General features: G+C 39.1%; 1 protein-coding gene across 3 annotated transcripts in view; it reads left to right on the top strand.

Annotated features, from left to right (window-relative positions):
• CA10 (carbonic anhydrase 10) overlaps positions 1–25,252 on the top strand; it is a 167,113-nt gene that overhangs the window by 129,692 nt on the left and 12,169 nt on the right. For all 3 annotated transcript variants that reach the window (XM_039716468.1, XM_039716467.1, XM_039716469.1), the window contains one exon: positions 6,195–6,380. In XM_039716468.1, coding sequence (XP_039572402.1) covers positions 6,195–6,380 — 186 coding nt within the window. The remainder of the gene's footprint in view (positions 1–6,194; positions 6,381–25,252) is intronic.

Genomic DNA, 25,252 nt, shown 5'->3' with positions numbered 1-25,252 from the left:
TCCCAGTAAGTTGTGTTTTCTTATCTTTATTTCTCTTCTCTCTCATTTTTTTTTTTCATAAACACAACATAAGGTCCATTGAATTCTTGCCAGAAAAGCCACTCTGGATGTTTTATCTGATGACCAAGAAACCTGCAGAGCCTGAATCCCCCAAACCCTTCTTGGGCTGTGGAACAGATCCCACAGTTCTGTCCCACAGCTGATTCCACCACTCCTGAATTAAAGCCGTGGATAAACCAGATGAATTTTGTTTTTCTTACAGCTGTGGCTGTCCCTGTGGGATACAGGTAAAGGTTGTGTGGAATGGGTGGACGCTGCTCTCTGCTGGCAGCAAGGAAAGCATGCAGGAAACTGAATCTCCCCTAAAATTGCTTTCAAAAATAAAGCATTTCCACAATTTCTTCACATAATATTGCATACAGTGATTAGGCATAAAGGCAGGGGAAAGGTATTAGGATAAAATAACTCTTTGAATGTATAAATATTCATTGAAAGCACATAAATAAAACTGCATCTTCTGTAGAAAATAATTGCTTAAATACAATTTTGAAAGTACTTTTGTACATGTATCTCCACACACACAGAAAGTTCCTCAGGACCAGGATAAAGATCTCAAAAGTTTGGAAAATCGATAGACCAGTTGTCTCTTATTTGAATATGGCAATCTCCTCTTTAAGAGAAAACTTCAAAACACTACTTCATTAAAGAACTGTTAAATAACAACTCTATAAAACCATTTTATATTCCAGCTTGGGCCCCCTCTAGCAGCAGCTCGAGGAATCAACACCATAAAACTACTGAAACTAACCAGATACCGTAAGCATAATATTAAGAGAATGAATGTTCCATGTAGTAGCCACTGCTGTGAAATAAAGGAATATAATTCTGCTGCAGAGAGCAAAACAGGTGCTCTGGCAGGTAACCTCTGAAATTCTGGTTTGGTGCAGTGCTTCTGCACTGCCCCTAAAGTCAGATTTCAGATCACAGACCTGAAGTCTATGTAAACTTTACTTTCAAACCCTGAAACAAAAGCAGCCTCTGCTTTGCACAAAGGAGGTGAGGGTAGTTTCTACAGTCCAGTCAATTTAAATCAGGGAGGAAAAAACTTTCTATCACAGGACACAGTCAAGATACTGTGAAAAACCACCAAAATAACCCCATTAAATGAAAGCAATTTGCTTGAGGGACTCAGAAGAATGATTCAATTTATTACTACACATAGAAACTCAAGTTCAGATAATATTAGTTAGAGAATGAAATTTTCCATAGGACAATCCCTCCTGTCAGGAGGAAAATGAACCAACCTGGCAAAGATGTTGACGTATCCCAGTGAAACAAAAAAAACAATTGCATACTTATTTTTGCATTTTTTCACCTTCAGATGCATAGATGGGGTATGTTATGACATATTTAATATTAGTGTCAATGCTTTAATGTTTCATGGAGCACCTGTTAGGGAGAGCAGCTGAGCAGAAATCCAGTGCATATCACAGGTTCCTTGGGATCCCCATGACACTGCTGCCTTTGCTGAGGAGTAAAACCAAAGGTTATGGCAAAGTGTTTCAGGTGCTGCTCACAGAGGAGGAAAGTCCACGATTCCCACCCCTCCCAGAGTCTGCACATCTGCTTTCCTATTATGCTGGAACATGGCACTCCAGGAGGAAAGGCTGGAAAAGCCAGGCAGCAGATGATCAAAAACTGGTTATTGCAGCACATAAAACCAGGGCACTATAACTCCTTCAAAAGACAACTCAAACCTTGGTGATTTGTTTCCCTCCAAAGCACTAAGCCTTCTTTGGACTGTATTTATTTTTATCCTAAAGAAAGGGACACCTAATATTCCAGATAAGATCCAAGGACACCAGAGGAGGCAGCCATACACAATTGATTTTCCTGCTCCCTTACATTCAGTGCTGCTCCAATGGCAGGTACTGATACAAGTTTAAAAATGTTCTTGGAACTAATCTTCAGCCCACTTTTAACTTAAATAAATCCAAAAGGCAATATTTCACTATTTGTAAAGGCCCCAGGAAGCAGAGGGTCTGTGCCACCCCTTGAAGGTGACAATGAACTGTAGATGTAGCATGGAATTGAAAGGCAAAGCATCCATCCCTTTTCCTCTTGCATTCCCTGCTCACATTTCTTGCATGTTTTTCTTGCTTCCTTTTCTCCTGCTCAGGGTTTTGAACAGAGCCTCTTTTAACAGAGGCTGTAATATAAAGATGTAGGCCAGAAAGGAAAGTATTTTGTTCAGTCCTAGTTGTGGAAGAAAAGACAAAGGGAAGAAGATACAGAGTTAGCTGTGACAAAACAAAAATATTTCCACAGATGATGGGTTAAAACCACAATTTTTTGCAGGGGGGAAGAATGTTTCTGGACTTTTTATGTGGATTTTGGTTTGGTTTAGGGATTTTGCTGGGTTTTTTTTATTATTATGGGGTTTTTCCTGGTGGTCATAAAGTCTGTAGCATTTCGAGATAAATGTGCAGCAAAGAGATTGTGTTTCTTGGGTGTGCATTTTTACTGACTTTGCTTATGTTCCACCTTTCAAAGAGCAGAACTGGGACTTTTTTTGTGGTCACAGGACCAAGTTATACAGAGCTACCAGAGGATACCCAGATCTTACTGAGAAATGAAGTATTGAATACATCAGCAGCCTATGCCCATGTGGATGTCTTGCATCAAGATAAAGAGAGAGAAAAATGCTGCTGGAGAATTCTGTGCACAAAGCTCTGTGAAGCAAGAATTAAAAGTAATGAGATTAAATAGAAAATAACTACATCAGGAATATGTTAATAAATTAATTAAAGCCTACCAAAGTTGAAGTGTTCCATAATTAAGATTGAAGCCCATGAGCGTGCACTCTTCTGTCTGGGGATTTTGCCATGGATAATATTACCTGTTTGGAAATGATTCTAAATCTGTGAGGAAAATGAGGTCAACTGAGATTGTGGCCTGATCATTAACTTGTATGATTTTGGGCTTTCCTGTTTTCTCAGACCAGCTTTATGGATGATTTTATATGTTTTCTCTACTGCAGTCTCATTTCTAGCACATAAGATAAATGTGAATATTGATCTTTTTTGAAAAGAGGAGGTCAAGATTTAGTGCTTATTTCTTCCCCAGGTTTGTTTGCTGAGTTTTCATCTTTGTATAACTTTCAAGTCAAACACTCAGAGAGCAAAGCAGAGCAAGGAGCAACACAAAGGCCACCATGCTGAAACACCTGAAATCCATCTGACTAATTAAGGAAATCATTATATAGATCTTAACAGGTCTTTTTTATGAGCCTTTTAAACTACCCTATAACATTTTTTTCTGGTCCACATATAAAAATTAAATACTGTGCTTTTTGGAGTAGCAGAGATTGTTCACTGAGACAGGAAAAGGCAACATCTTTCCCATAAGATGCCCATTCTCCATACCGTTTACTTTGTAGGGTAATGTACAAAATGCAGAAAATACTTCCTTGTTAACTTCTACACCTGCAACCTTTGTTAAGGCCACATGCAAGTTTGCTTTCCCCAAAATCAACTTAGTTTCCTGTTCTGAAATGAGTCACCATCACTTTAAAGGCTCAGTACTAGAAATATGGAGAATCCTCTTATCAGTAGTGAACAAGATCAGAACCTCATTTTCCTGCTATAGCCCTTAAAACTGCACAAAAGGAAAAGAAAATTTATTATTTGCTCTGCAAAAGGCATTTGTGGGTATTGAGCTTGCAAACAGAGGGTGAACACATTCAAGTGTTTCTGTGTCCTAACTGTAAATGGTTATACTAGAAATGTACACCTGTAAAGGTGGTAAGATTTTGAGGTTGTGTATAAACCAGACAATATCCTGAACTGCAAGAAATAAATTCACATATTATGGTCCTTCTCACAATCAAGGACAGCCAACTGTAGAGCCTGGGCAAGTCATAATGTCTCCTCACAAAAAAAAGTTCCTCAATATTTCAGCCTTTTCATTCAGCTGTAATCTCAGTACATGGAATATATAACACCCTACTTCATAAATGGGCATGTCCTGAAGGTGCAGTTTGGTGCTGAATCTCAAGTGGTCTCTGCAGCTCCTCTTTCTTTGGACACACACAACAAAACCAGTGCTTCCTTTAAACCTGAGAAAGCCCATAAAAGGGCAAGGCCTTGTATTTTTCATATTGAAGATCTTGGACTTTGTTCTGCCTGGTGCCCAGTCTGTGCCCATGCAGGAGAATTTAACAGTCTCACTTCTAGAGTTCACACTTCTCCTCAGGTCAGAAATGAGGCACCTCAGATGCTTCACTGCTTTACTGGTATTCCCCATCTGCAGCTATGCAGGAAAGTTCTGGTTCTAAAAAGTCAATACCATGTCATTATGAGCACTGCACTTTTATGAAGTGGGAAATAAGAAGGACAAATGTTACTCCTGTTCATGAATTTGCTTCTTATCATTTCTCCTCTCTGTTCTGTGGAGAGTGATTTGATTCACACTGGGGGTTATTTGGGTCAGTTTTACTTGGGGAGAGAAAATAATGGTAACCTCATTTGAGATTTATGACAATTTAAGTAAGAAAATGGATTCTGAATATTTTTACATAGCTGCTGAGTTTAACTGAGGGTTCAGTGAAGAATGAGCTTCCAAATGTGAATAAGAGGCTTTATCCATTTTCCCCTGTTTGTTTTTAAACTCCATTTGCTATTTATGATTACCAATTTTGTGTCATTTATATGCAGTGTACTGAAACTGAGTTCAATAAACTAACCTTCTTTGATTTATTAAGCTAAACTTGGTATTTAATTATTATGCATGCAAAGTCAAGTAGAAAAAGTAAAGAGCATTTATAAATAAAATCATTGTGACATATTTGCAGCAAACAGGAATATCTGTCTTTATGACTTTTCATAAGAAATTTATTACTGCTTATTTTAAATTGGAATAAACACAAAAAAAAAACATAGAACATCTGTATCAAAGTGTAAAGAACCACAACAATCAAAATCTGTTTAATCTCCTCCATTTAGTTCAAGTGCACAGTCTGTTCTGTGTAACTTTTTATAACATACTGTGAAAGAAAACAGGTCATTTAAACTCAGTAATTAGTATTATAGATAAAATGACACTGCAGCATATTACCATAATATTAATTATGGTAATACTTAGTATTAATTACCATGATACTGATGTAGTATAGGATATAATACATAATAGGCAATATCTTTAATTTTACATTGAAGTACAACAAAGCATATTGTTGCTACACTTCTGCTTCTCAAATTAAATGAATGTTATTCAAGTGTACATTTGTATCCATGCAGAATGTTTTTAAATAAATAATAACTCTAATTCAAATTGGTATATTTGACTTTCTAATGGCATAAATTAAAGAACTTCTTGATCTACAAACTTTTTCTAAGACAGTGCAAATAATAACAGAATTATATTCCATATGAAAAATTTGTGCAATCATTTTTCATTACAACAGCTGTAAATCAGTTTGCAAATAAAGCACAACATCCAGCCTTTTAAAAAATAAAGATGAATCTTAAGGAGATATTTGATGTGTAGTAGGAACTAGGCATATATAATCAAATTGGAATTAATTCTGTACTCCTCTGGCTAAAAGACCTGACAATTGTACACATAAAATATTTATAACAAAACAAAGAGACTTGCATGGGATGACAGTGAAAGTTTTTATCTGCAGCTCCGGGAGGCATAGAGTTCCCTGTTAATGAAAAATTGCATCTCAGCTTTTTGCAGCACCTTTACTTTTGGGTAACTGTTATAAATATTAAAAGAAGGGGGGGAAAATTAAATTTCAGATTTGTTCAAGTGTACTTTAATAATTTATGTCAGCTGAAATGTTCCCATTTCCTGTGCAGAAATTTTCAAATGAAGCCATTATTCAGACCTGGCAAGAAAAGTACTCTAAAAACCTACTTAATTAGAAGTGCAACAGTCCTATTCACCACGTCAGCCCAAGGCTAAAATGTGTACATAGGGTTTTAGCAAAATATTTGAATAAACAACGTAAGGTTCAAAGCAGAAATTGAAGTGTGACCCGAGGTTGGTTGTTTCATCTCACAACCACAAGATGCGTCGCTGTATTTGAGTGAAGGTGTGTAAAGAGCAAAGTCTCCAATCAGTTTGCTAGATTTGCAGATTATTTTGAAAAAATCTTTTTTTTTTTGTCTCCTCTCCGCTTTGTTTAGGTCAGTGGGACAATGTACAACACAGGGAGACACGTGTCCCTCCGGTTAGACAAGGAGCACCTGGTGAACATCTCCGGGGGCCCAATGACCTACAGTCACCGCCTGGAGGAAATCCGGTTACACTTTGGCAGCGAGGACAGCCAGGGGTCAGAGCACCTCCTCAATGGCCAGGCCTTTTCTGGAGAGGTATGTCACCACAGGAATTACCCACCTCTTATTTCTGCCCGAAGGTATTTGCAAGTTAATCTGTAAAAATTGTTTTCCTGTAGCCATTCTGAAAATTAGGGAATTGGGTTTTTTTTCTTTTTAACCAAGCACTGCAAATTTTGTGACTCATATCTGCAAATGACACTGCTGTGTTTATTGTATATCTGTGCTACTTACAAACTAACCAGGTCTCTTTGGATGGGGCCTTTATGTCTCTTGTAAAGGCAAATATGAGATTAACTACAAAGTAATGCTGGAAGTACTTCAAATTCCCACAGAAGTGCTACTTCTGCTTCTCATTGATGTGTAACACTTCGCATTGAGTACCATCCTGCCTTTGATTCATGCAGAAACAAGGTGATACTTAATTCTGGAGATGACTCCACAGAATTCTGCTCAAGAAACAAAGTTAACTGCATACATAGTCCCTGGCGGAATGGCAATGTTTTATGTTAAACACGTCTATATTATGTATTTCCTGTTCCAAGAAAGACCATAATTTCTTGATCCTGATACCTATTCTAGAATGGCCCGTTATTCTTGCTGGATAAATATTTTAGTGGCTTAGATGGAGCCCTTTTTCAAGATTTACAATAAAGTTGGCAGACTTTCTGGGACAAACAAAATGGGATCCTTCCATTTTCCTTCTATAGGAACATTCTCATATAAAAGAGATGCATGAGGTTTGCAGCACCCCATCCTCCTCCAGCTTGGGCCATGGCTGTGAACTATGCAGTGTCCAACCCTACAACTCAAAATAATGCTTCACAGTAACTCTGTGTTACTTTAGAGATTATTTTTAAAGCCACTCTGTTACCATTTTTTCAGAATACCAAAAAAAGAACAGCTTTTTTATCATAAAGCACTTATTTTCTCAGAGATGAGTAATCAAATTAACATCTGTACTATGCATCACAGACTGGTGATGAGTCACTTAATGTGTGGCATTTTCTTTGGCACTGAGCAACAGCAGTTATTTAGGAGTAAGAAATTAATTGCAGCATTGTTGCATGATGATGTTATAATTGATGGTAATCATTGGCTTTGTTTTATAAGCTACATATGACCTGTGGCAGCTTTTTTGTGGAATTACTAATGTCTTATGCAACTGATTTTGGTTGCCTTTGTTCAATTCTATAAGTGAACTCATCATGTATTGCTCTTTTAAGCTCTGAAAGTAAAGGATGCTGTAGCAAACAAGGTCTTTGCTGTTCAGACACATGAGAGTAATATTCAAACTAAAAAAGTTAACTGAACATGAAAGCAAAAATCTGGTTGAAACATACCATGGGACTTCTAATGTATCACCACCACTTCAGATGCTTTAAAAAGAGTTTTTAAGTTTTTAATTCATCAGTCCTAGTCTATAACAATGTAAAAATGTAGAGCATTGTTTGGCAATACTTAATACCTAGGCTCTTCTAGTTTTGAAAGTTGGAGTTCTGAAGTACTATTAATATTTGGTGTTTTTTAACAGAGACCTCAACTTTTCTTACTAAGAGCAGAAAACTGAGCTTAGTGGAAACTGATGTCAGTCAGTCAGGCACAGCTGGATCTGCAGTGTGTGCAGGATTCATCTTGTTGTCTGAATCCTCCTGCAGTGAATAGAAAGAGCTCAGCACCTTCAAAGGATTAATCAGTCCTGACAGCCAGAGCTGAGTCTCTTAGGACAAGGCAAATCACTCTGTGGAGATGCATTTCCCTTGACAACAGAGAACAGACAAACAGCAGGCAGAAGAGTTGAGATTCAAGGACTCCTTTTCAGATACTGGGATGAATTCTGTCCTTTGAAGGTGTGTTTTTCAATGTTTTGGGCAAGTGAACTCCAGCAAGGTCAAGCATTAATTACTAATTTGAGCCTAAATCTGCACAGTTAAGTCTTACTTCTAGAACATGCTATTCCAAACGATAGGCCCAGATGCAAATCAGTGGTGCTGAATGGCTGCAGATTTCCAGGGAAGGGCAGCAGCTGATGGAGTTCTTTGAGTGTCCATCCGCCCATGCAAGTGCTGCTTGTATAAATGAGGGCTCTTCCACAAGCTCTCAGCACTGAGGGATGTAACATCTTCATCTCTCAGCAGTGAGAGGGGGAATGCTGTCTGTAAACAAGCCAGCTGACTTCCTGGGAGAGTGTCTTGGTGATGTCACGGGTACTTTCAAGGCTTGATGTTAATTACTATTCACTCCTGCCTCCTTAGATAATGCTGTCAGTGGAGATGGGATAAAGAAAAATAACTGCCTAGGTTCATTAGTCTAATTTAGCTGGTGCAGGTAAGAATAGCAATGAATATTTGCTGGCTTAGGCTTTAGGAACCAGGGAAAAATCATTGCAGGACTGCATTGTATGACTGCTAATTGCAGACTGAGCTGCCAGCGCTGGCCCTGATACTGCTGGTCTCAGCTGTGTTGGATGAACCCTCTGTGGGCTTTCCAGAAACCTCTGTTTAACTGGGGAAACAATTCCCAAATTACCCAAGAAGGATGATTGTGCTGGTTTTGCATTAATTGAGTTTTGCTGAGGAGGGAATGAGCCCAGGCATGCCAGTGATGTTCTAAGAGAAGCTGTTAAGAGCTTCCTCCCTGCCTGGCAAAAACCAATTGCTGGCTGGCTCTGAGAATACCCATGCTGATAAGCCAAATAAAGAGTAAAACACGCCCCTGTGAGATGCACATTTTAAAATGAACAGAGCCCAGGATTTTATTTTTTTTTTAGCTTCTGCCCTGAGTACAGGCAACAAGCCAGCCCAGCCCCTCCACGCAGTCCCGAGAGGGCCAGGGCCTGCTCCGATGTAGCGCTGGCAGAGCCGGGTCCCGTTTCCCTCAGAGCGGCCAGGCAGGCCCGCAGTTTGGCTGAAATTCTGCTGAGTTTCGCCAGAAACCGCTGGGGAGAGGAAGCCATTGGCCCACCGGGGCAACCTCTGAGTTCTAGCCTGGCTGCCGAGATCCTAGCAGGCCATCCCTCCCCTCCCAGAGCAGCCGCCGTTGTTCTGGCCCGCGGCCCTGCCATCCTGGCCCAGCCCCTCCAGCGAAGCCCGAAATACTCCACCTCAACTGCCCCAGCCACTGCCCGGGCAAGATAGTAACCTTTTTAGTGCACAGATGAAACCTACAAACATCAAATCTTTCTCTTGAGTGAAAGAAATGCAAAGAGTGAAGATACAGAGAGAACAACATGAGACATGAAGGTCATAAAGAAGTAGTCAAGTCCCAGATAGGAGGGGTTGAGGAGATGCCTTAGTCCTGGGCTGAAATCCTCTTGTAAGGCTATGGAGAAGGTATAATTGGTATATCAGACTCCTTTTCCCTCTAACTCATTGAAAAGCATGGGGGCATGAAGCATTCAAATTGTAGATAGGCATCTATGCTAAAGCAAGCAGATGTTGAAGTAGCTGTGATCCCATGTGAAGTTTGAACACAGAGAGAGAAATAAGAGTGAAGACCCTTTGCCCCCATAGAAAGAAGAAGACCTCTGTTCCCAGAGATGATCTCAGAGATAGATAAAGAGAACCTTTGCTTTTGAACAGCTCATCCTTAAAATAGTACCCCCTAAGTTGACATGGCCCATAAACGCAGCTGTGGGAAGGCTGCAAAAGATGGGAGTGACTTCATGATTGCAGATTTCTGGGTGGCTGCTATTCGTGGAAATTAAAAGCCATGACAGAACAGTTTTCTTGTGAAGAAGTCTCCATAGCATAGTCTCCATAGCAAGAGAGACTTCTATCCCTAAGTGAACTGAAGAAAGACTATTCTAGAAGTGATAAACTGACTGAATTGTTTCTGTATGTTGTCAGTGGGAGGGGGGGAGTGAGAAGAAGTGTTCTGAAGGGTTTAGTCTGATTCTTATTATTCTTTTAGTTCTGATAATAAAGTTTTTCTTTATACCCTTTAAAGTTTAAGCCTGCTTTGCTCTTCTCCTAATCCTGTCACGTAGCAGAAAATAAGTAAGTAGAATATGCGTAGCATTCGGCCAGCATTAGATCCGCCACATTTATCTATTCCATTAGATCACAATCAGAATTATTCCTGCTGCTTCTTTCCTCCATTCTCATCCAGTCTGCCCCCTCATTTTCACTGAGGTCTCCAAGTCATATTAGAATCAAGACACTGCAGAGAGACAGGAGGCACTGGGGAGAGGACAGGGGACAAGACAGCACCTCTCCCTCCTAGCACTGCAAGACTTAGATTGGCTCAGGCCTAAATTAAATCCATGTCCAGACAAAGCAGAAGCTTTTAAACAGCCCCAGTCCACCTTGAACCACCTTTTAATGTTCTTTACACATCTGGAAATCCTACTGACATCCACACTAAAGAAATGGTTTATTTTAGGGACCTTTATTGCCTAGTTCTGCAAGTGGACAGGCACTCAGAGCAAGTTGAAGAGCACTGGAGTAGTAACATAGGATGAAAAACAGCCTAGAAATAGCAGAATGCTTCAGAACGTGCTATGGACTGAATGATACAGAGAGGCTTGTAATTTCCAGGCTTTAGCTTATAACTAGGTGTTAAAGGCAGTCAAAAGAGATCTCTACAATAATCTGGTTACTTTTTAGCCCCCAATTATCACTTTAGTAGACAGAATAATTGAAGTAATGTTTAAATAGTTCAAGTTTAAGGGCTTCAAAACTGTGTATCAGATTTAGCAATATGTTTGGCACTGGTAACATGGAAAGGTAGGCAGGCTTTGGAACGCTTAAATAAATAAATGGAGTATTTACTTGTACCTATGATATGGACTCAAGTGAGTTTAATTCCCTGTTCTTTGCAGGAGCATCCTACTGTATTACAATGATTAAGAGAAAATCTTGGCTTAGGCAAAGTCTCTGACTAAGACACCAGTCATTTGTGTCTGCTGCCTAATGCCTCTATGCAAAACAGGTTTTAAAACTTCAGAGTCTGTATCATTTAATGAAAAAGCCCATTTTCCATTTAATCAGCAGAATTGGCCTGAGTGCCATAGCTCAGGCACTGTCTGCCTTGTTAAAATAAAAGGTAGCAACTTCCAGAAGTTTATGGTAAAAGTGGGACCCTTTAACTTTACCATGTGGCAAAGTCATAAAACAATTTTATGGTCAATTTTTTCCCCTAAGCATAAAAATGAAAAACGTGCTGCAGGAGACCTCCAGTCATTTCGCAGCTGTGCATTGTGGCAGTCTTATCACTGCCAAGGCAGAAAGTCAAGGAGCTTAATTATTTGGGGTTATGCACTTTTCACAAACTCAGTGGCTGGAGACTTTCAAACAAGAGACCATAGTCCACAACACATGAAAAAAAAATTCTTCTTTGCACACCCTTCCAAAAACCATGGACCACTTATAAACACACAATTATTTAATTTGCTACAGAATAATTAAAATGAAAGTGAGAACAGGATCTGAATAAATGGATAAGTATTGCTGTACACACAGTTTGGAACTGAGATTTACTGCTGCTAAAAGCTGCTGAGAAAACCAATACAAAAATACAAGAAAATGAAGAAAAAAGGGAGAAACTGGAAGTTCTGAAACACCAGTCTCCTCCTGCTACTACCATTTCTTTAACTGCAGGCATGTTTTGTGTGAGTAGGGGACTTCCAGTGATAGTAAAGGATTACTTATAGGGAAATCAGTGTTGTAAATCCAACTTGGGATATTTTTAGAAGCAGGACTGTCAGATACACAGCCTATGAGAACCAGACAGCCAGCTGGGATAGTTTAATCCAGCCTGTACCAGAATGCAGAGAGTACTCTGAATTGTTAAATGACAAACAGTGGCTCTGTTACTGAGACTTTCTGTACACCCCAGACTTGCCTGTGAAGTTCCAAACAACCTCCAGAAAACACCTCATGGTGGTGTCATTTATAGAGGAAAAGCTTGAAATCAGATTGTACTAGCACATCATCCTTCCTCTTCCTCAGGAAGGAGGATTAAATCAGATAGTGATACCATTGAGGAGAGGGGACAGGAATCACCTGCTTCTTCCTAACTCCACTCCTCCAGGTGCTCACGGAGCCAGCTGTGAGCAGCCCCTACTACACCAGGTAACCCCGGCATTGCTGCCAACAGCTTGAAGAAAGAAGTTCAAAATTCTGATTTTTCAGTTGTCACAGGCCACTGGTATCACATTTTGCAGCCTCTTGGAAGTGGAGCAGGTAATTTTTAAGTATTTCAGCCAGGAGATAAGTTTACAATATTCCAGTGCTTATTAATGTTGAAAAATCAGCCTCTGGAAAAAGTATCAGCTGAGGAACATGTGTCTAAAGGAGGGGAGACTTAGTAAAATCTCTATAACCTTCAGATGAATGTTGAGCTTCAAAGGAGAAAGTCAGTAGGTAATGAGTTAAATTGCCATAGGAACAGAATATAAATCAGGGAGAGGTGGTAGTATTGTCATCACTAAAGTATAGGGAGACTGCTCACATGAGTAATTCAAAATCCCTAAATATGTCTGATGTAGTGTTCCAAAGAAAGGAGCAATGCTACTAACAACCTGTACAAAAGCCCTTGCAGCTACTATGGGCAACCACAAAAGAAAATACAAAGCAATTAAAGGCATTTTTGTTATAATAATTTAGCAAAACAATAAAAACCAGCAAGCAGTTACTGTAGACCTTACCTTGGGCAAAACTCTCATGGACACTGGTCTGAGGCAAAAATAAGATTTGGTATTTCTGTACTAAGTGTGGACTGCTAAAATCCCTGTTAGCCCCATCTGTCCTCCCTGATAGCACCCCCGAGATGGATGGGGGACGCTGGGTATCAGATAATAAATAGGAGAGTCCAGGGTTAATGACAGATGAGCCACAACCCTGAGGATGCAGTGAAGCTCCTTAGCCTGTTTGGTGCTGAGCACTCACACTCCACACAAGTTTGTCTCAGTATAAGCTTAAGTGGGATCAAACCCAGTAGGAATTAATTAATTATGTTCAGCTATTTTTCAGTGCTTTGGTTGGGGTTTTTAATGTACTTGCCATGAAAACATTTTGTCAGTGACAATTTGCCATAGGCACATTAGAAAAACACCATATGCAAGTTATTACTCTGAAAGTTCTATCAAAGGCAAAGAGAATTCTGGATTTTAGCTAGAAAAGGCAAGTCCATTACTGTCCATCTCCTTCTATCGTCTTGAACTTTATTTACTTTTTCTTATCTAAGTATGAACATGCCACTACTATACTACTCTGCTAATAACAAAACCAGTTGGCAACACAGCCTTCATCTGCTTAACCTTCAGTGCAGGACTGGCCAGAAACAGCTGTCACATTCTCTCAAATGCAAAATTCTTATGAACAAATAAAATAGATTTTTTTAAAATTTCTTTTCCAAGGCATGTTTAATGTGAACAGTATATATTTAGTGTATTTTGTTACATGAATCTTTGCTCTTCTCCACTTTACCAATTTCTTTTCAATTTCCTCTGACAATCAAAGCAAAGAGTGATCAAAACCTGAGCTATCTGTCCCATACAGCACCTCCAGCCCAGCCTGATACTTTGAAGTCCATGTTCACAGCACAGCATGGGGGCATGGTCCCATCCCTTCCCATGCTGACACAAGAATTAATCTGACAGCATCCATGGCTACAGGAGCTCAGCCACTCAGTTCTCATTACCTGGTGCTCTTTTGCCTCCCTGAAAACTGAAGTATCCTGGTGAGGTTGTGCAGACCCAACTTCTTCTTCCTGCTCCAATCCACCAAACTCTCAGTGCAGCACTTGCACTGCACTAAAATGCATTGAAAAAATTATTAGAGGAGCATGGCTTTCAAATTGGGGTTCTGCTGAGATTCTCCAGAAGAAGCAAACTTTTACCCTCTTTTTTATTTTATTTTCTGGGAGAACAGAAAAGCTTATGGCAATATGCATAAATGATAAATTAGCATACTTGGCTGAAATAAGGAATTCTGATTCAGAAAAGGATAAAAGACTTCCTAGTACTGCTAAGTGTACCACTGTCAAGTGCTCCAGAAGACAGGTTAGTGTTCATTGCTTGCTCTCTTCACATTAAAAAAAAACAAGTAAGGATTAATAAAATATCACAAAATATGCTACCAATAAAAACATCATTAAAATATATAAAGCATTTACAGAACATTCCACCATGGGCAGCACGTGAAGCCTCTTTACCACACACTCCTTTAGCAGGATGTGCCTGTATTTCAAAGACAAAAATTAATAATCAGAGGGTCAGACACATTGCTCATCCCAGTTCTGAGTATTGTGGTTTTGGAGCTCATAGGCTGTTCTGAAGAGTATTGTGGCACTGACCTGTGGAGCCAGTTTTACTCAAATCACACATTACTACACCAAGAATGCTTCAGTTATTTTAAATGTTGGCACATTTTGTTCCATTTTTTCCTTCAGAGCAGTGGAGGCAGTGAGATATTTCCAGTGAGGTGGCTCATGGAGGAGCCTGGGAGGGTGGTGCTGCTGTGGTTTCAGCAGCACCCTTCCTGATTTAGGCACAATTTAGTGCCACAATTAGTGGCAGGCAGGAATATTTCCATGTGCACCCAAGGCTGCAAATCACAGCCTAACCCCAGGAATTCTCGTGTAAGGCAGAGTACTGTGTGGGAGCCTTAAAGCTGCCATGCTCTTGATACCCAGGTTCTCCCTTTGAGAGTCTGTCTGTACCCACAAACATAATTTTATTCACACTTAGCCAGCCCTTCTCTGGGGAGGGGTATCACAGGAAAACCAGCCAGTTCCTGAAGGCACCTGGTCTGCAGGCTTTTGGATTAATCACAAGACAAACTGGCAGGAAATCAGGGAGATTTCTGATAGTCTCTGCTTGTCTTTCAGAAAACAATCTCTTTGAAATCAAGTTCCCTCCACAAGGTACTTTGGTTTTGACACATAAGCGTTTTCCAGCAAAACCCTGTTTCAGCAAAAAAAATCCCAACTAGTTCTGCTTATGATTAGTGCAAACCCTTATTCTGTGTGAAGCCCAAGGGTGTGTTCAGTTAAGAGGATTTTCGCTGTTTGATTTATAGCTTAGAGCCTCCCCATATACTGTTCCTAAGTCACAAAAGGCACAATAGAGGAACTGTTCTTCCTCCTGACTGGTAGAGCCATTCCCTGGGCAGTTAATTAGAAATAAAAAGAAATCACCCTTATTCTTCCAGATTCTAATGAATGTCAGTCTATTCTATTCTCATAGGATTTTCTTTCAGAAATCCAGGAAAATGATGAAAGGAAAAATGGCACGGCAGGAAAAAACCCAAAAAACAAAAGCAACAACAACAACAAAACAGTTCCAAAAGCCTTTTTCCCATGGCCTATTTGAAAGTACCTCACTATTTTTTAGATATAGTCAGTATTGAATACTTCAAAGAATGCTGGAAATCTTCTGTTAGAACTTTGAGCTGTCAGGCAGCATATTCAGGGTTTATTTCCACTAATCTTCATATACATAAAAAAAACCCTGGAAGAAAGTGAAACCATGGGGATGATGACAGATGTAATTTGGGATGTATGTTTGCTGTAACTGTCACAAGCACAAAAACTATGGGGGTCACAATACAAGAAAAAACAGGATGCAATCTCTAGGATTCAAAATACTTAAATCCACCTAAATTTAAAATGCAAACTCCATTGTGAGCTTTTACATGAACTTAGTTTTTTCCTATTTTATGTACACAAGGTATTACCAAATAATAAAGTATCCAGAAATCGCTAATATTGTAGAAATTCCCAAAAGATTAAGGTCAAAAGAGAATTTTTAAGACACAGGCTTCTTTCCTAACAAAGAATATCACATCAGTTTTTTGATGCCATCCATCTTTCAAATGATCTTTTAAACTCATCAATATTTTGGTTATGATCACCAAACAATCTTTGGGCAGCTTGGAGTAGATCAGTTTTGTCTGTGTACTGCTAGATAGTATTCCTTATTTTGTGCTCTGATAGTGGCAACTTTTAACTAAAAGTGAATGTCTGTTATTAAATCTGAAGATGTACATAGTTTAAAACAAAATAATATAAAAAGGAGAATTCTAGAAAACCAACAGAATTACTGAGCTGTATCATTCTATATCAGCTGAAAATCTGTCCTTTAATGTTTATGAAGAGGAGAATAAAAGTGCAGTGAGGAGCTGGAAGAGACCATCTGTCTCCTTTTAGTTTGTTGTTTTGTTTCAAGCTGGGCCTGAACCAAAATCCTAATTCAGAGATGTCCAGTGCTGGAAGCTGTCATGTCATGGTCCCCTTGGAAATTTGGAACTGCTGATGGCTGCACACAGCAGACACTAATGACAGCCCTTGGAATGCTTTCGGCTTCACAGCCATTAGCACGTTTCCCCATTAACTACCAATTACCTCACAGGGTAATTATTGTGCTGAGTTTACAAATGATAGAGGGTGAGTCAACTGCAGTCAGGACAACGGGCATGGCAGGGTGAAGGCATGAGAGCTCATGGCGTTTGCAAAGACCCAGAAATTTTGGGCACCTGATTTCTCAAAATTCATTCCATTATTATTCTGTTCCATTTACATGGAACAGAATAATAATGGGCACCTTAAGCAGGCAGAACTTGCACTGTTGCTGCTCCAGTCAAAGTTCATCACCCCAAGACAATACACTGTGCAAACTGCAACATCCAACTGCAACAAAGATCAGGCATGAACCTCCCATCATAAATATACAATATTGTACCACCCAGAAAGCCTTTTATCATCCATACATGAACCTGTCTCTCACCAGCTACTTTTTAAATTTCCAAACTTGTAAATATAGAAAAAGAGGTAGATAAAAAAGATGCCAGATATTGAAGACTGTAGTATAATAAATATGCCAAGCTAAGTAGATCTCAAAGTACTTCTGGATTGCAGGGCCATAAGCATTTGACAATATTAAAAATCAATGAAGCAGTGAAAAATAATTTACAAGATGGGTCTTTGAAGTTCATGGAATGCTGATGGGGTGAATACCTCTTAAAAAGTCTTCAATATATAGTAATTTTTCTTTGGATGCATAGTCTCAGATTTATTGAACCATTTAATTATTTTGACAGTCTTCATACTGATGCTAATCAGGAGACCTGTAACTGAACAACTGTTTATCAGACTGCTATTAATGAAGCAAATAGAGCTATCCTTAGCATGCACACATTTCATCTGTACACCTTTCTTACACCATCCCTCTGTGGAGAAGTGGAGCTGCACCAGTTCCTGATGAGCAGACTGCACTATGATAACAACAGCATGTTTCCCTTGTAATTATAATTCATTTTGGAAATCTTATTTACGGCAGTGACACTATATCTAAAAAAGCTACATATGGCTAGGTGAACACCTTGAGCTACAGACAGTAAAACTATTGCCAACAACTTGAGAAAAAAACAGCACAGCCTTTGTAATCTGGAATCTGTGACCTGCTGTGATGCATCAGCCTTCAGGTTTTTGGGCCAAATTTTCTCAAATGATCAGCATAGTGAAAACTAAAAACCATATGTGTGTGCATACATATATAAAGGTGAGATAAAACCAGCAACAGGTGAATTCTGAGCTGGTTTGAATGAATAATCCACTATTTAATACTTGGTTAGGTGAAAATATTTTCTAATGTTTATTAAGAAGCTGTCTTTGGTGTTTTGATTAATGAAAAATTTTCCACCTACTACTCCTCCTCCTCCTCCTGTTCTGAAACAATGTGAGCTGCTGCTACTTTAGACAGATTGCACTGAATTCTTTTTCCCTTTATTGCTGCAGGCTGTTCTACCCTTCTCCCCATTTGTTATTAGCAGTAGAAGAACTAGAAGGAAATGGGAGTTTGGGGAGCTGGCAGAACTCCAGCTGCTGGTTCCCCTGCCTGCAGAGGAGTTTGCCATGGCAGCACCACCTTCATTCCTGCTTTTCTTTGCTCTGGTGTCTTGTCTGGACTGAGATTAGAGCTTGTTTTCGTAACACAAATAGACATGCATGGTCAAAAGTACTTTGTTGAGAGACAGTTCCTCAAAGGTACAAGCAGATCCTGCAGAAGTCTCTGGCAATTGAGCTGTTCTGCAGCATCACTCCCAGAACATTTTCTCATCTAACTGCAACAGTGACCTGTGTCCAGCCTCAGCCCCAGGGACTGTATGGTTTTATCTGGGTCTTCTCAAATAGTAGCAATTACCTTGTCCACTTAGATCTACTTTTATTATTAAACTGTTTATTTACCAGGCCTTTGGTTGGCCAATAACAGTGTAAATATGATGAGCATATAAAACTGCACAGATCTGTGAGTAAAGTACTCCAATCACCTCAGCCTGAAGAATAATCTGTGCCTGTCCCACCCACGAGATTCCCAATACCAGGATTTGTGACAGTTGCCAGATGCCCATCTCCAAGATGTTCCTCTATTACTTACAGAATTTTGAGTACTTCACTTGTAAAGTATGGTATAAACATGAAAGATCCTAAAAAATATGTTCTGTTCTAGTGTTCCTTACTTAAAAATTAGAAGTTCCAGAAAATATAATAAGAACAGAATTTATCAAGAGTATAAATATAGTACTTTCTACTCCTTGCTCAGAGTATGAGCAGATTAAGCCTGCGCCTGCTCTCCCAGCTATCTTCTGAGTTAAAGGCAGTTCTTCTGTTGTCTTTTTAATTTTTTTTTTTTCCAAAACAATGCATGTATTTTGTGGTGCTTCAAATAACACAGAATAAACTTAGCTAAAAAATTATAGAATAGAAGTGGGAGCAGAAAAGCTGGTTGTGCCTCTCTTAGTTTGCTTGCCCTGACAGTCTTTTTGTGCCTCCCTCTTTGCTGTCTTACCTGATCTGCCACAGAGAGAGGTCAAACAAGGTGAATCAAACAAATTAAAGTAATTCAGAAGGTCGGGAGTTTTCTCAGCCACAACATCAATTCTGCTGAATTGCAGCATCACTGTACATTTAGATTGTACATTAATGACGCCCTCCTTGTGAGATAAAGTAAAATACTTTTGTAACACAGTTAATGCAACATTTGGTATACTTTTTTTTTCCTGAAATTTGTTGATTCTAATTATGCTACAACAGAGCTAAAATTCAGAATGCAAAAACGTGATTTAGCTGTACAGAGACAAGGTGAGATACTGCAACCTGCCAGAGCACTTGAATTGATTCTTCTGTGATTCCAGAAGCTCTTGCAATAGCCACCTGTGACATCCCCAGAGTGGTGCAGGTGGTGGAGCAGCATCACTGCCCTTTCCCACTGTGACAAACCCCCGGAAAAGCAGAGGCCTGATCTCCGACTTGTATTCACTAACCCTGAACCCCACTGAGACAGGAAAACAGGGTGTATTTAAGGACCATTTTGCCTCTCTAGGAAATGCACAGTGGGGGAGGGAACAGCTGGATGGCAGTGATAACGCTGGAAGAATGACAGATTTTAAGTGACAGAAAGAAACGGATCAGAAAAGGTCAGAGAAGAGGTTTGGTGTGTATAAAAATGGGAATATTTGGGCTTGAACATGCTCAAGGAAAACGCCACAGCTTGCATGGCACAGGCAGCATGAAAAGAAAAGCTGGAAAAGAGCACGAGTCAAAGGGAATCCAGTTCTGCTGGGCACAGACAGCCATGGGCATGGCTTTGATTTCATCTTGTCATCTGCTGACTCTGTCCAGGGCTGACAAGGGTGATGGGAGCAATCTTTCAGTCCATTAAATGAAGGTGGGAAGCCTCAGTTCTGTGCAGAAATATAGACTGACTTGATAAAACAGCTGAGTTTGATTGGAATTACAGGGGGAAAGTAGGCAAACTAAAATTTTTTGGAGCGCAGAGCCAACAGCAACTTTATATAACGTGGCTGAGAGATGTAATGTCCTGAAGTTCTAACAAATGCATTTTTACATCTCATCTTGGGAGTCTTAGAGATTTTTTTCAGGAAATGTCCTAAAAATCTCAACCTTGATGTTCAAACTCACAATTGTTTTCAGCAAACCTATTTCCCTGGTGAGTTGCCCTCTTTTCTTCTGCAGCAAATTTCTTCTACTTGACTCCCAGCTCTGCACAAAGTGATTTACTAGACAGATTGCATTTTTTTCCCCTTCTGGAAAGTGTCAGTTTCTGAGCAAGATCAAATAACCTTCTGCACTTCAGTATTGACTAATTTTAATTATTAAAACCTTTCTCCCAGGAAAAACTCTTCATGCTGTTTGCTGAGAAACCACCAATTTATAATAGGATTCAGGGAATTCTTGAGGAGATCAGGGAACTTTGGAGACAGAATTCTGAATTTATACTGGGCTCGCACTTCTACATTTTTTTTTGAAGTAGGAAGAACTAGATTTTTTTTCTTTGCCTTCTTTCCATGTGTCTCCCTTTAAAATTGAGATAATGGGCTTTGCAAAGGCTAGAGAAAAGCAGCACATAATTCGTTATGCAGTAAAACTAAATCATATATATATTTAAATTATTTATAAAGCTAAACACTTACTTTGCATATATATTAAGCTTACTAAAATCAGAAATAAATCTTTTATTATTAATCCTTTTAGTGATACACAGTCCCCCACTGACAGTTTCATATGGAATCCTTTCCTCACAACAGCCTGGCAAATTGATATTGTTAAAATGTCACAGAAAGAAAATAACACCTACATTCCTATTTGAATTGCTCACATTTAAGTTCTCATGTTTTCACATCATTGACAAATAATCAGATGTTTTAGCAAGGTAATAGGATAATTGCATTGTTTTTCCTTAACTCAAAAGCTAAAGACAGCACTACCTGCATTTAAAGTAAAACACAGCTTTGCCTACAGACACCACAAACCAACCTATCTCATCTCGACAACTGTTTACTGCAGGATAATGAAATTAAATAAATGCTTAAAGATGTAAGATTGACAAAGTAATAAAGCTATAGAGAGAGTCAACATTATCTTCAATTAGGTGTCTACTTTTGCTGAAGAATTCTTAGCATTACAGTTCAAAGACCTGGATTTTTATCTCTAGTCATTTTCAGCTCCATTTCATCTGTGCACTAAGAGAAAGGTTGTTGTTTTAACCAGCAATTATGTCCATTTCAGTTTCCTTTTCTCTTCTATTAGGCTATAAAAGTTTTCCTGTTGCCATATTTTGAGGTGCTGGAAATCAGGTGGAAATCCCACAGTCTTCTGCCAGAACTATTTGGATTCTGATCTTTTTTGTGCTTTTTATGGGTGATGTGTCACAAATTGTCATGGATTAATGACATAGATTGAACTCCATAACATAACATTCATTATTGAGATGCTTTCCCCAGTACCAGTAATGTTACATCTGAGCCTCTCACAATATTGATACCGGAGAAAAATACAGCTATTTCCATGTTGGAGTTGACAAGCTGGGCCAAGATCAGAAGGAGATCTGCTCAAAGGCAGAGTAGGACTTGAGCATAAGTTTTTAAGTCACAGGTGAGCAATCCAGTCACTGAAGTGGAAGGAGACTCTTGAGAGAAGACCATGGGAAAAAAAAATCATAGAATTTTTGGAAAAGACCTTTTAATTTAAACAAGTTCAACTGTTATCCTATAACTTGCCAAAGCCACCTCTAAACCTCATCTCCAAGTACCACATCCACATGTCCTTGTGCGATGGTAACTCCACCCACTGCCCTGGACAGCCTCTTCCAGGGCTTGACAGCCCCTCCTGGCACAACTTGAGGTAATTTTCTCTCATCCTGCTTCTTGTTACCTGGGAGAAGAGACCAGCCTCCACCTGGCTACCACATCTTCTCCAATGGACAGTATCAAATGCTTCTTAAAATACATCTTCAGTTTTATTCTGTGCTTTCCTATTATACACATATTGCTGGCATGTTAAGAATATAAAATCTGCCCTTGCCCATCATTCCCAGCCCCACGAACAGAAATGGAACTACAGATGGTTCTTTAGCAAGGTGGACTGAGAGGTCTGGTGGATTTTGGAGAAGGCTTGAACTGCCAATTCCTCTGTCAGTGACCTCCTCTGGCATCCCTTGTATTCAATGTCTCAGGGCAATGCAGTGAACAAGAGAAATGACATCAATCACCACTTCCCCACATTCTTGACATGCAGGAACTATTTTCTGCTGTTTTCTGGGCTCATTGCTAAAGAAACAGAATTCTAGCAGAAATACAGAGCACCATTATGTAACTGAATCTACCAAATGGAGCATTTATACCGAGTTCATCATCATGGTGTCTGAGCATATGCTGTATTTAAAATGAGAAAACAATTTAAATGCAGTGTTTAGTCAGAAAATCCTGCACGAATCCAGAAATGATGATAGACTCATCTAATAGTGTTTTTTTCCCTACATTACCCTTATTCTCTCTTAAGATACAACTTTTGCAGATGATGGATTTGGTCGGTGCCAAATTACAGCTTGCAGTGAAATTCTGCATCAGCCAAGACATAATCAACATTAAGCATATGAGCCCCAAACTTCAGATTGATCCTCACACAAAGCAAATTGCAGAGAAGTGCCATTTATTTATGTTTATCCAGCTCTTGCTCATCTGCTAACAATGAGTGACAAGAGTGGTTGAGTGGCAGGTCAGCCAAAGATACCCATGGAGCAATTGGCTCAGCAATGACTCCCCTGTCAAAAACCCTCCCTGAGTCACTCAGCAGCCAGCAGCCAAGGAATTCCTCTGTACCTCTGAGGCTCAGTTTGGGTTTTTCTTTCCTTGAATTTTCTGCTATGTGGAAGAGAGTACAAATAGTTGTAACACTTGCAACAGTTCCACCAGCATTTGAATGTCAGGAATCCATCCTCACTCACTTTTATTTTTTCAGCTTATTTACTTAATTTTTTGTTGTTGTTGGCACAATGGCGAAAGTCCTGAATGCAAATTCTGAGATATGCATGGCCAATCTGGTCTCTTCAGACAGTAATTTGTACTTTTTACTGTAGTCCTGGGGATGCTTAAGAAAAATGTCAAGTTTTAAATATTACCTAAATTAGTCTTGTTTCCCACTTGCAAATAAATTACGACTTAGGAAAGTATTCAGAGTATATATAAATAATAAGGAGAAAGACTTAATCGTCTACATTTCATTTAGGTAATTTTTTAAAAAAATATTTTCTAGCTGCAGTGGTTGCATATAAACAAGAAATAAGGCTCTGTTAGAGCCTCATCAGACTCTAAGATACCAGGTCAGCAGCACAAATGGCATCTAGAAATAACTAGAGAAAACTACTTCAGCCCTAAAGCAGGTTATGGCAGAGCCTTTTATATATTTATTATATATTCATTTGTAGGAGCCATAATACATGCTGAAAATATCACCCCATGTTAATGCTACCAAGGAACACTGGCTAAGGCTCACTGTTGAACACCCTTTATTGCAAGTTAGCTCTTGTTACCAACTGCTCTAATGAAATGGTTAGACTCCATTTGTAGCTTCAGTGCTAATTCCAAGCATGCCATTATTGCTAATAAAGTAGATTTTGCAGCCAAGAGTAGTTAACCCAACTGCATTTCCACTTTACTGCACAATTATTGCATTACTTTACACAGCTGTCTGCTCAGAAGCAGAAGAAAAATTAGTTCCTTCCATGCATTCTTAGTCTTATTCTTTAAAGTAAAAAATAATAATGATCATCTACAATTCATATTATCAATTTATCAACAAAGCAAGAGCACTGCATTGCTGTGGGCTTATAAAGAATAAAATTTTTACTGTCTTTACATAAAGAATAAAAGGTACATCTGTGGATTAATTAATCAGGGTATGGGTAAAACCACCTTGTCAGACACTAACATTTCATGGTTGAGTACCCTGGGCATGAAAAGATGGGTTTGTTCTTCAAATATAAGAAAATTCTCCTGCATCACTGCCAGGGATTGGTCGAGAAAAACAAGAAAAATCAGGACCACAGAGCTGGTCCACATTCTCCCAGCTGGTGCTATGCCTTTCCACAAAGCAGGAGATACGTTTAATTTAATTTAGGACAACTTTAAAAACAGTTTTGTCATTCACACAAAATTGCACTGATCTCATACCTGTTCATACCCACGGGTTGTGCAACACTGCCATTCCTTCCAAAGGGTTTAACAATACCTGTAAGAACAATTATATTTTAACAGTGAATAACTATTGTTATTAATAGCTTTTAACTCAGTAAAATTATTTTCCTCTCTGGGCACCCACCATGCAGAAACTACATTTCTTTTGCTATTTTTATTAAACTTTGGATAAACAAAAATGCGTAATTATTTTCCTTAAAGATATCTTAGATACTTCTTACAGGAACTCCGAATCAAAACAAACATTTAACAGGTCTTCTTGAACAATTTCATTTGCTTGTGTTCCCTGCCGTGCTGGAAATATACTTTCTGCTTGCTTTCTGTGAGGTACCCCAACAGTTTCTGAGGTAGTGCAGCATAATATAAATACTATGGTTACAGGTGAGCTGTTTCCTGCTGCCATTTACCTCATGCTTTTCTTCTCTTGTCATTTACAAATCAAAAATATTTATAATTTTTCAAGTGAGAAGAAAGGGTATTTTATTATTCCCAAGTGGTCTGTGGAAGAATGTCTGTGAATTACCACAATATTCTAAATTCCCTCAGTTTCCTATTGCTCCATTTTTGGCTGCATCAGAACATGGAGAGACTTGAGAGGCTAAAAAGCTCTGTTTCTGATTCTGGTCTTGGTCCAGTGCACATTCTTGGGTGATGGAACAAGGCCACATTCTGTTTTTTCATCATAGAATAATTAATCTTAATTAATCTTTTTCCTTCAAAATAGATCTTCTGCAGCTGGAGGAAAACAAAGAGGTTTCACTTGTTCTGTGACAAATTAATCTTAAAGGAGGAATCTTCCTAAAAAAATCAGTGGGTTAAAACAAAATTCAGTATTGCCTTTGAGCCCTGAAACCCAAACTAAACTCAAAGGGTGCTTTCAGCATTTTAAGTCTGCTCTTACTGTGATGTGCT

The sequence above is a fragment of the Passer montanus genome, unplaced genomic scaffold, assembly GCF_014805655.1.
Source record: "Passer montanus isolate IOZ18808 unplaced genomic scaffold, ASM1480565v1 scaffold35, whole genome shotgun sequence".
In the NCBI taxonomy this organism is placed as follows: domain Eukaryota; kingdom Metazoa; phylum Chordata; class Aves; order Passeriformes; family Passeridae; genus Passer; species Passer montanus.
The sequence above is the reverse complement of the archived record's forward strand: the minus strand, read 5'-3'. Positions and strand labels throughout refer to the sequence as shown.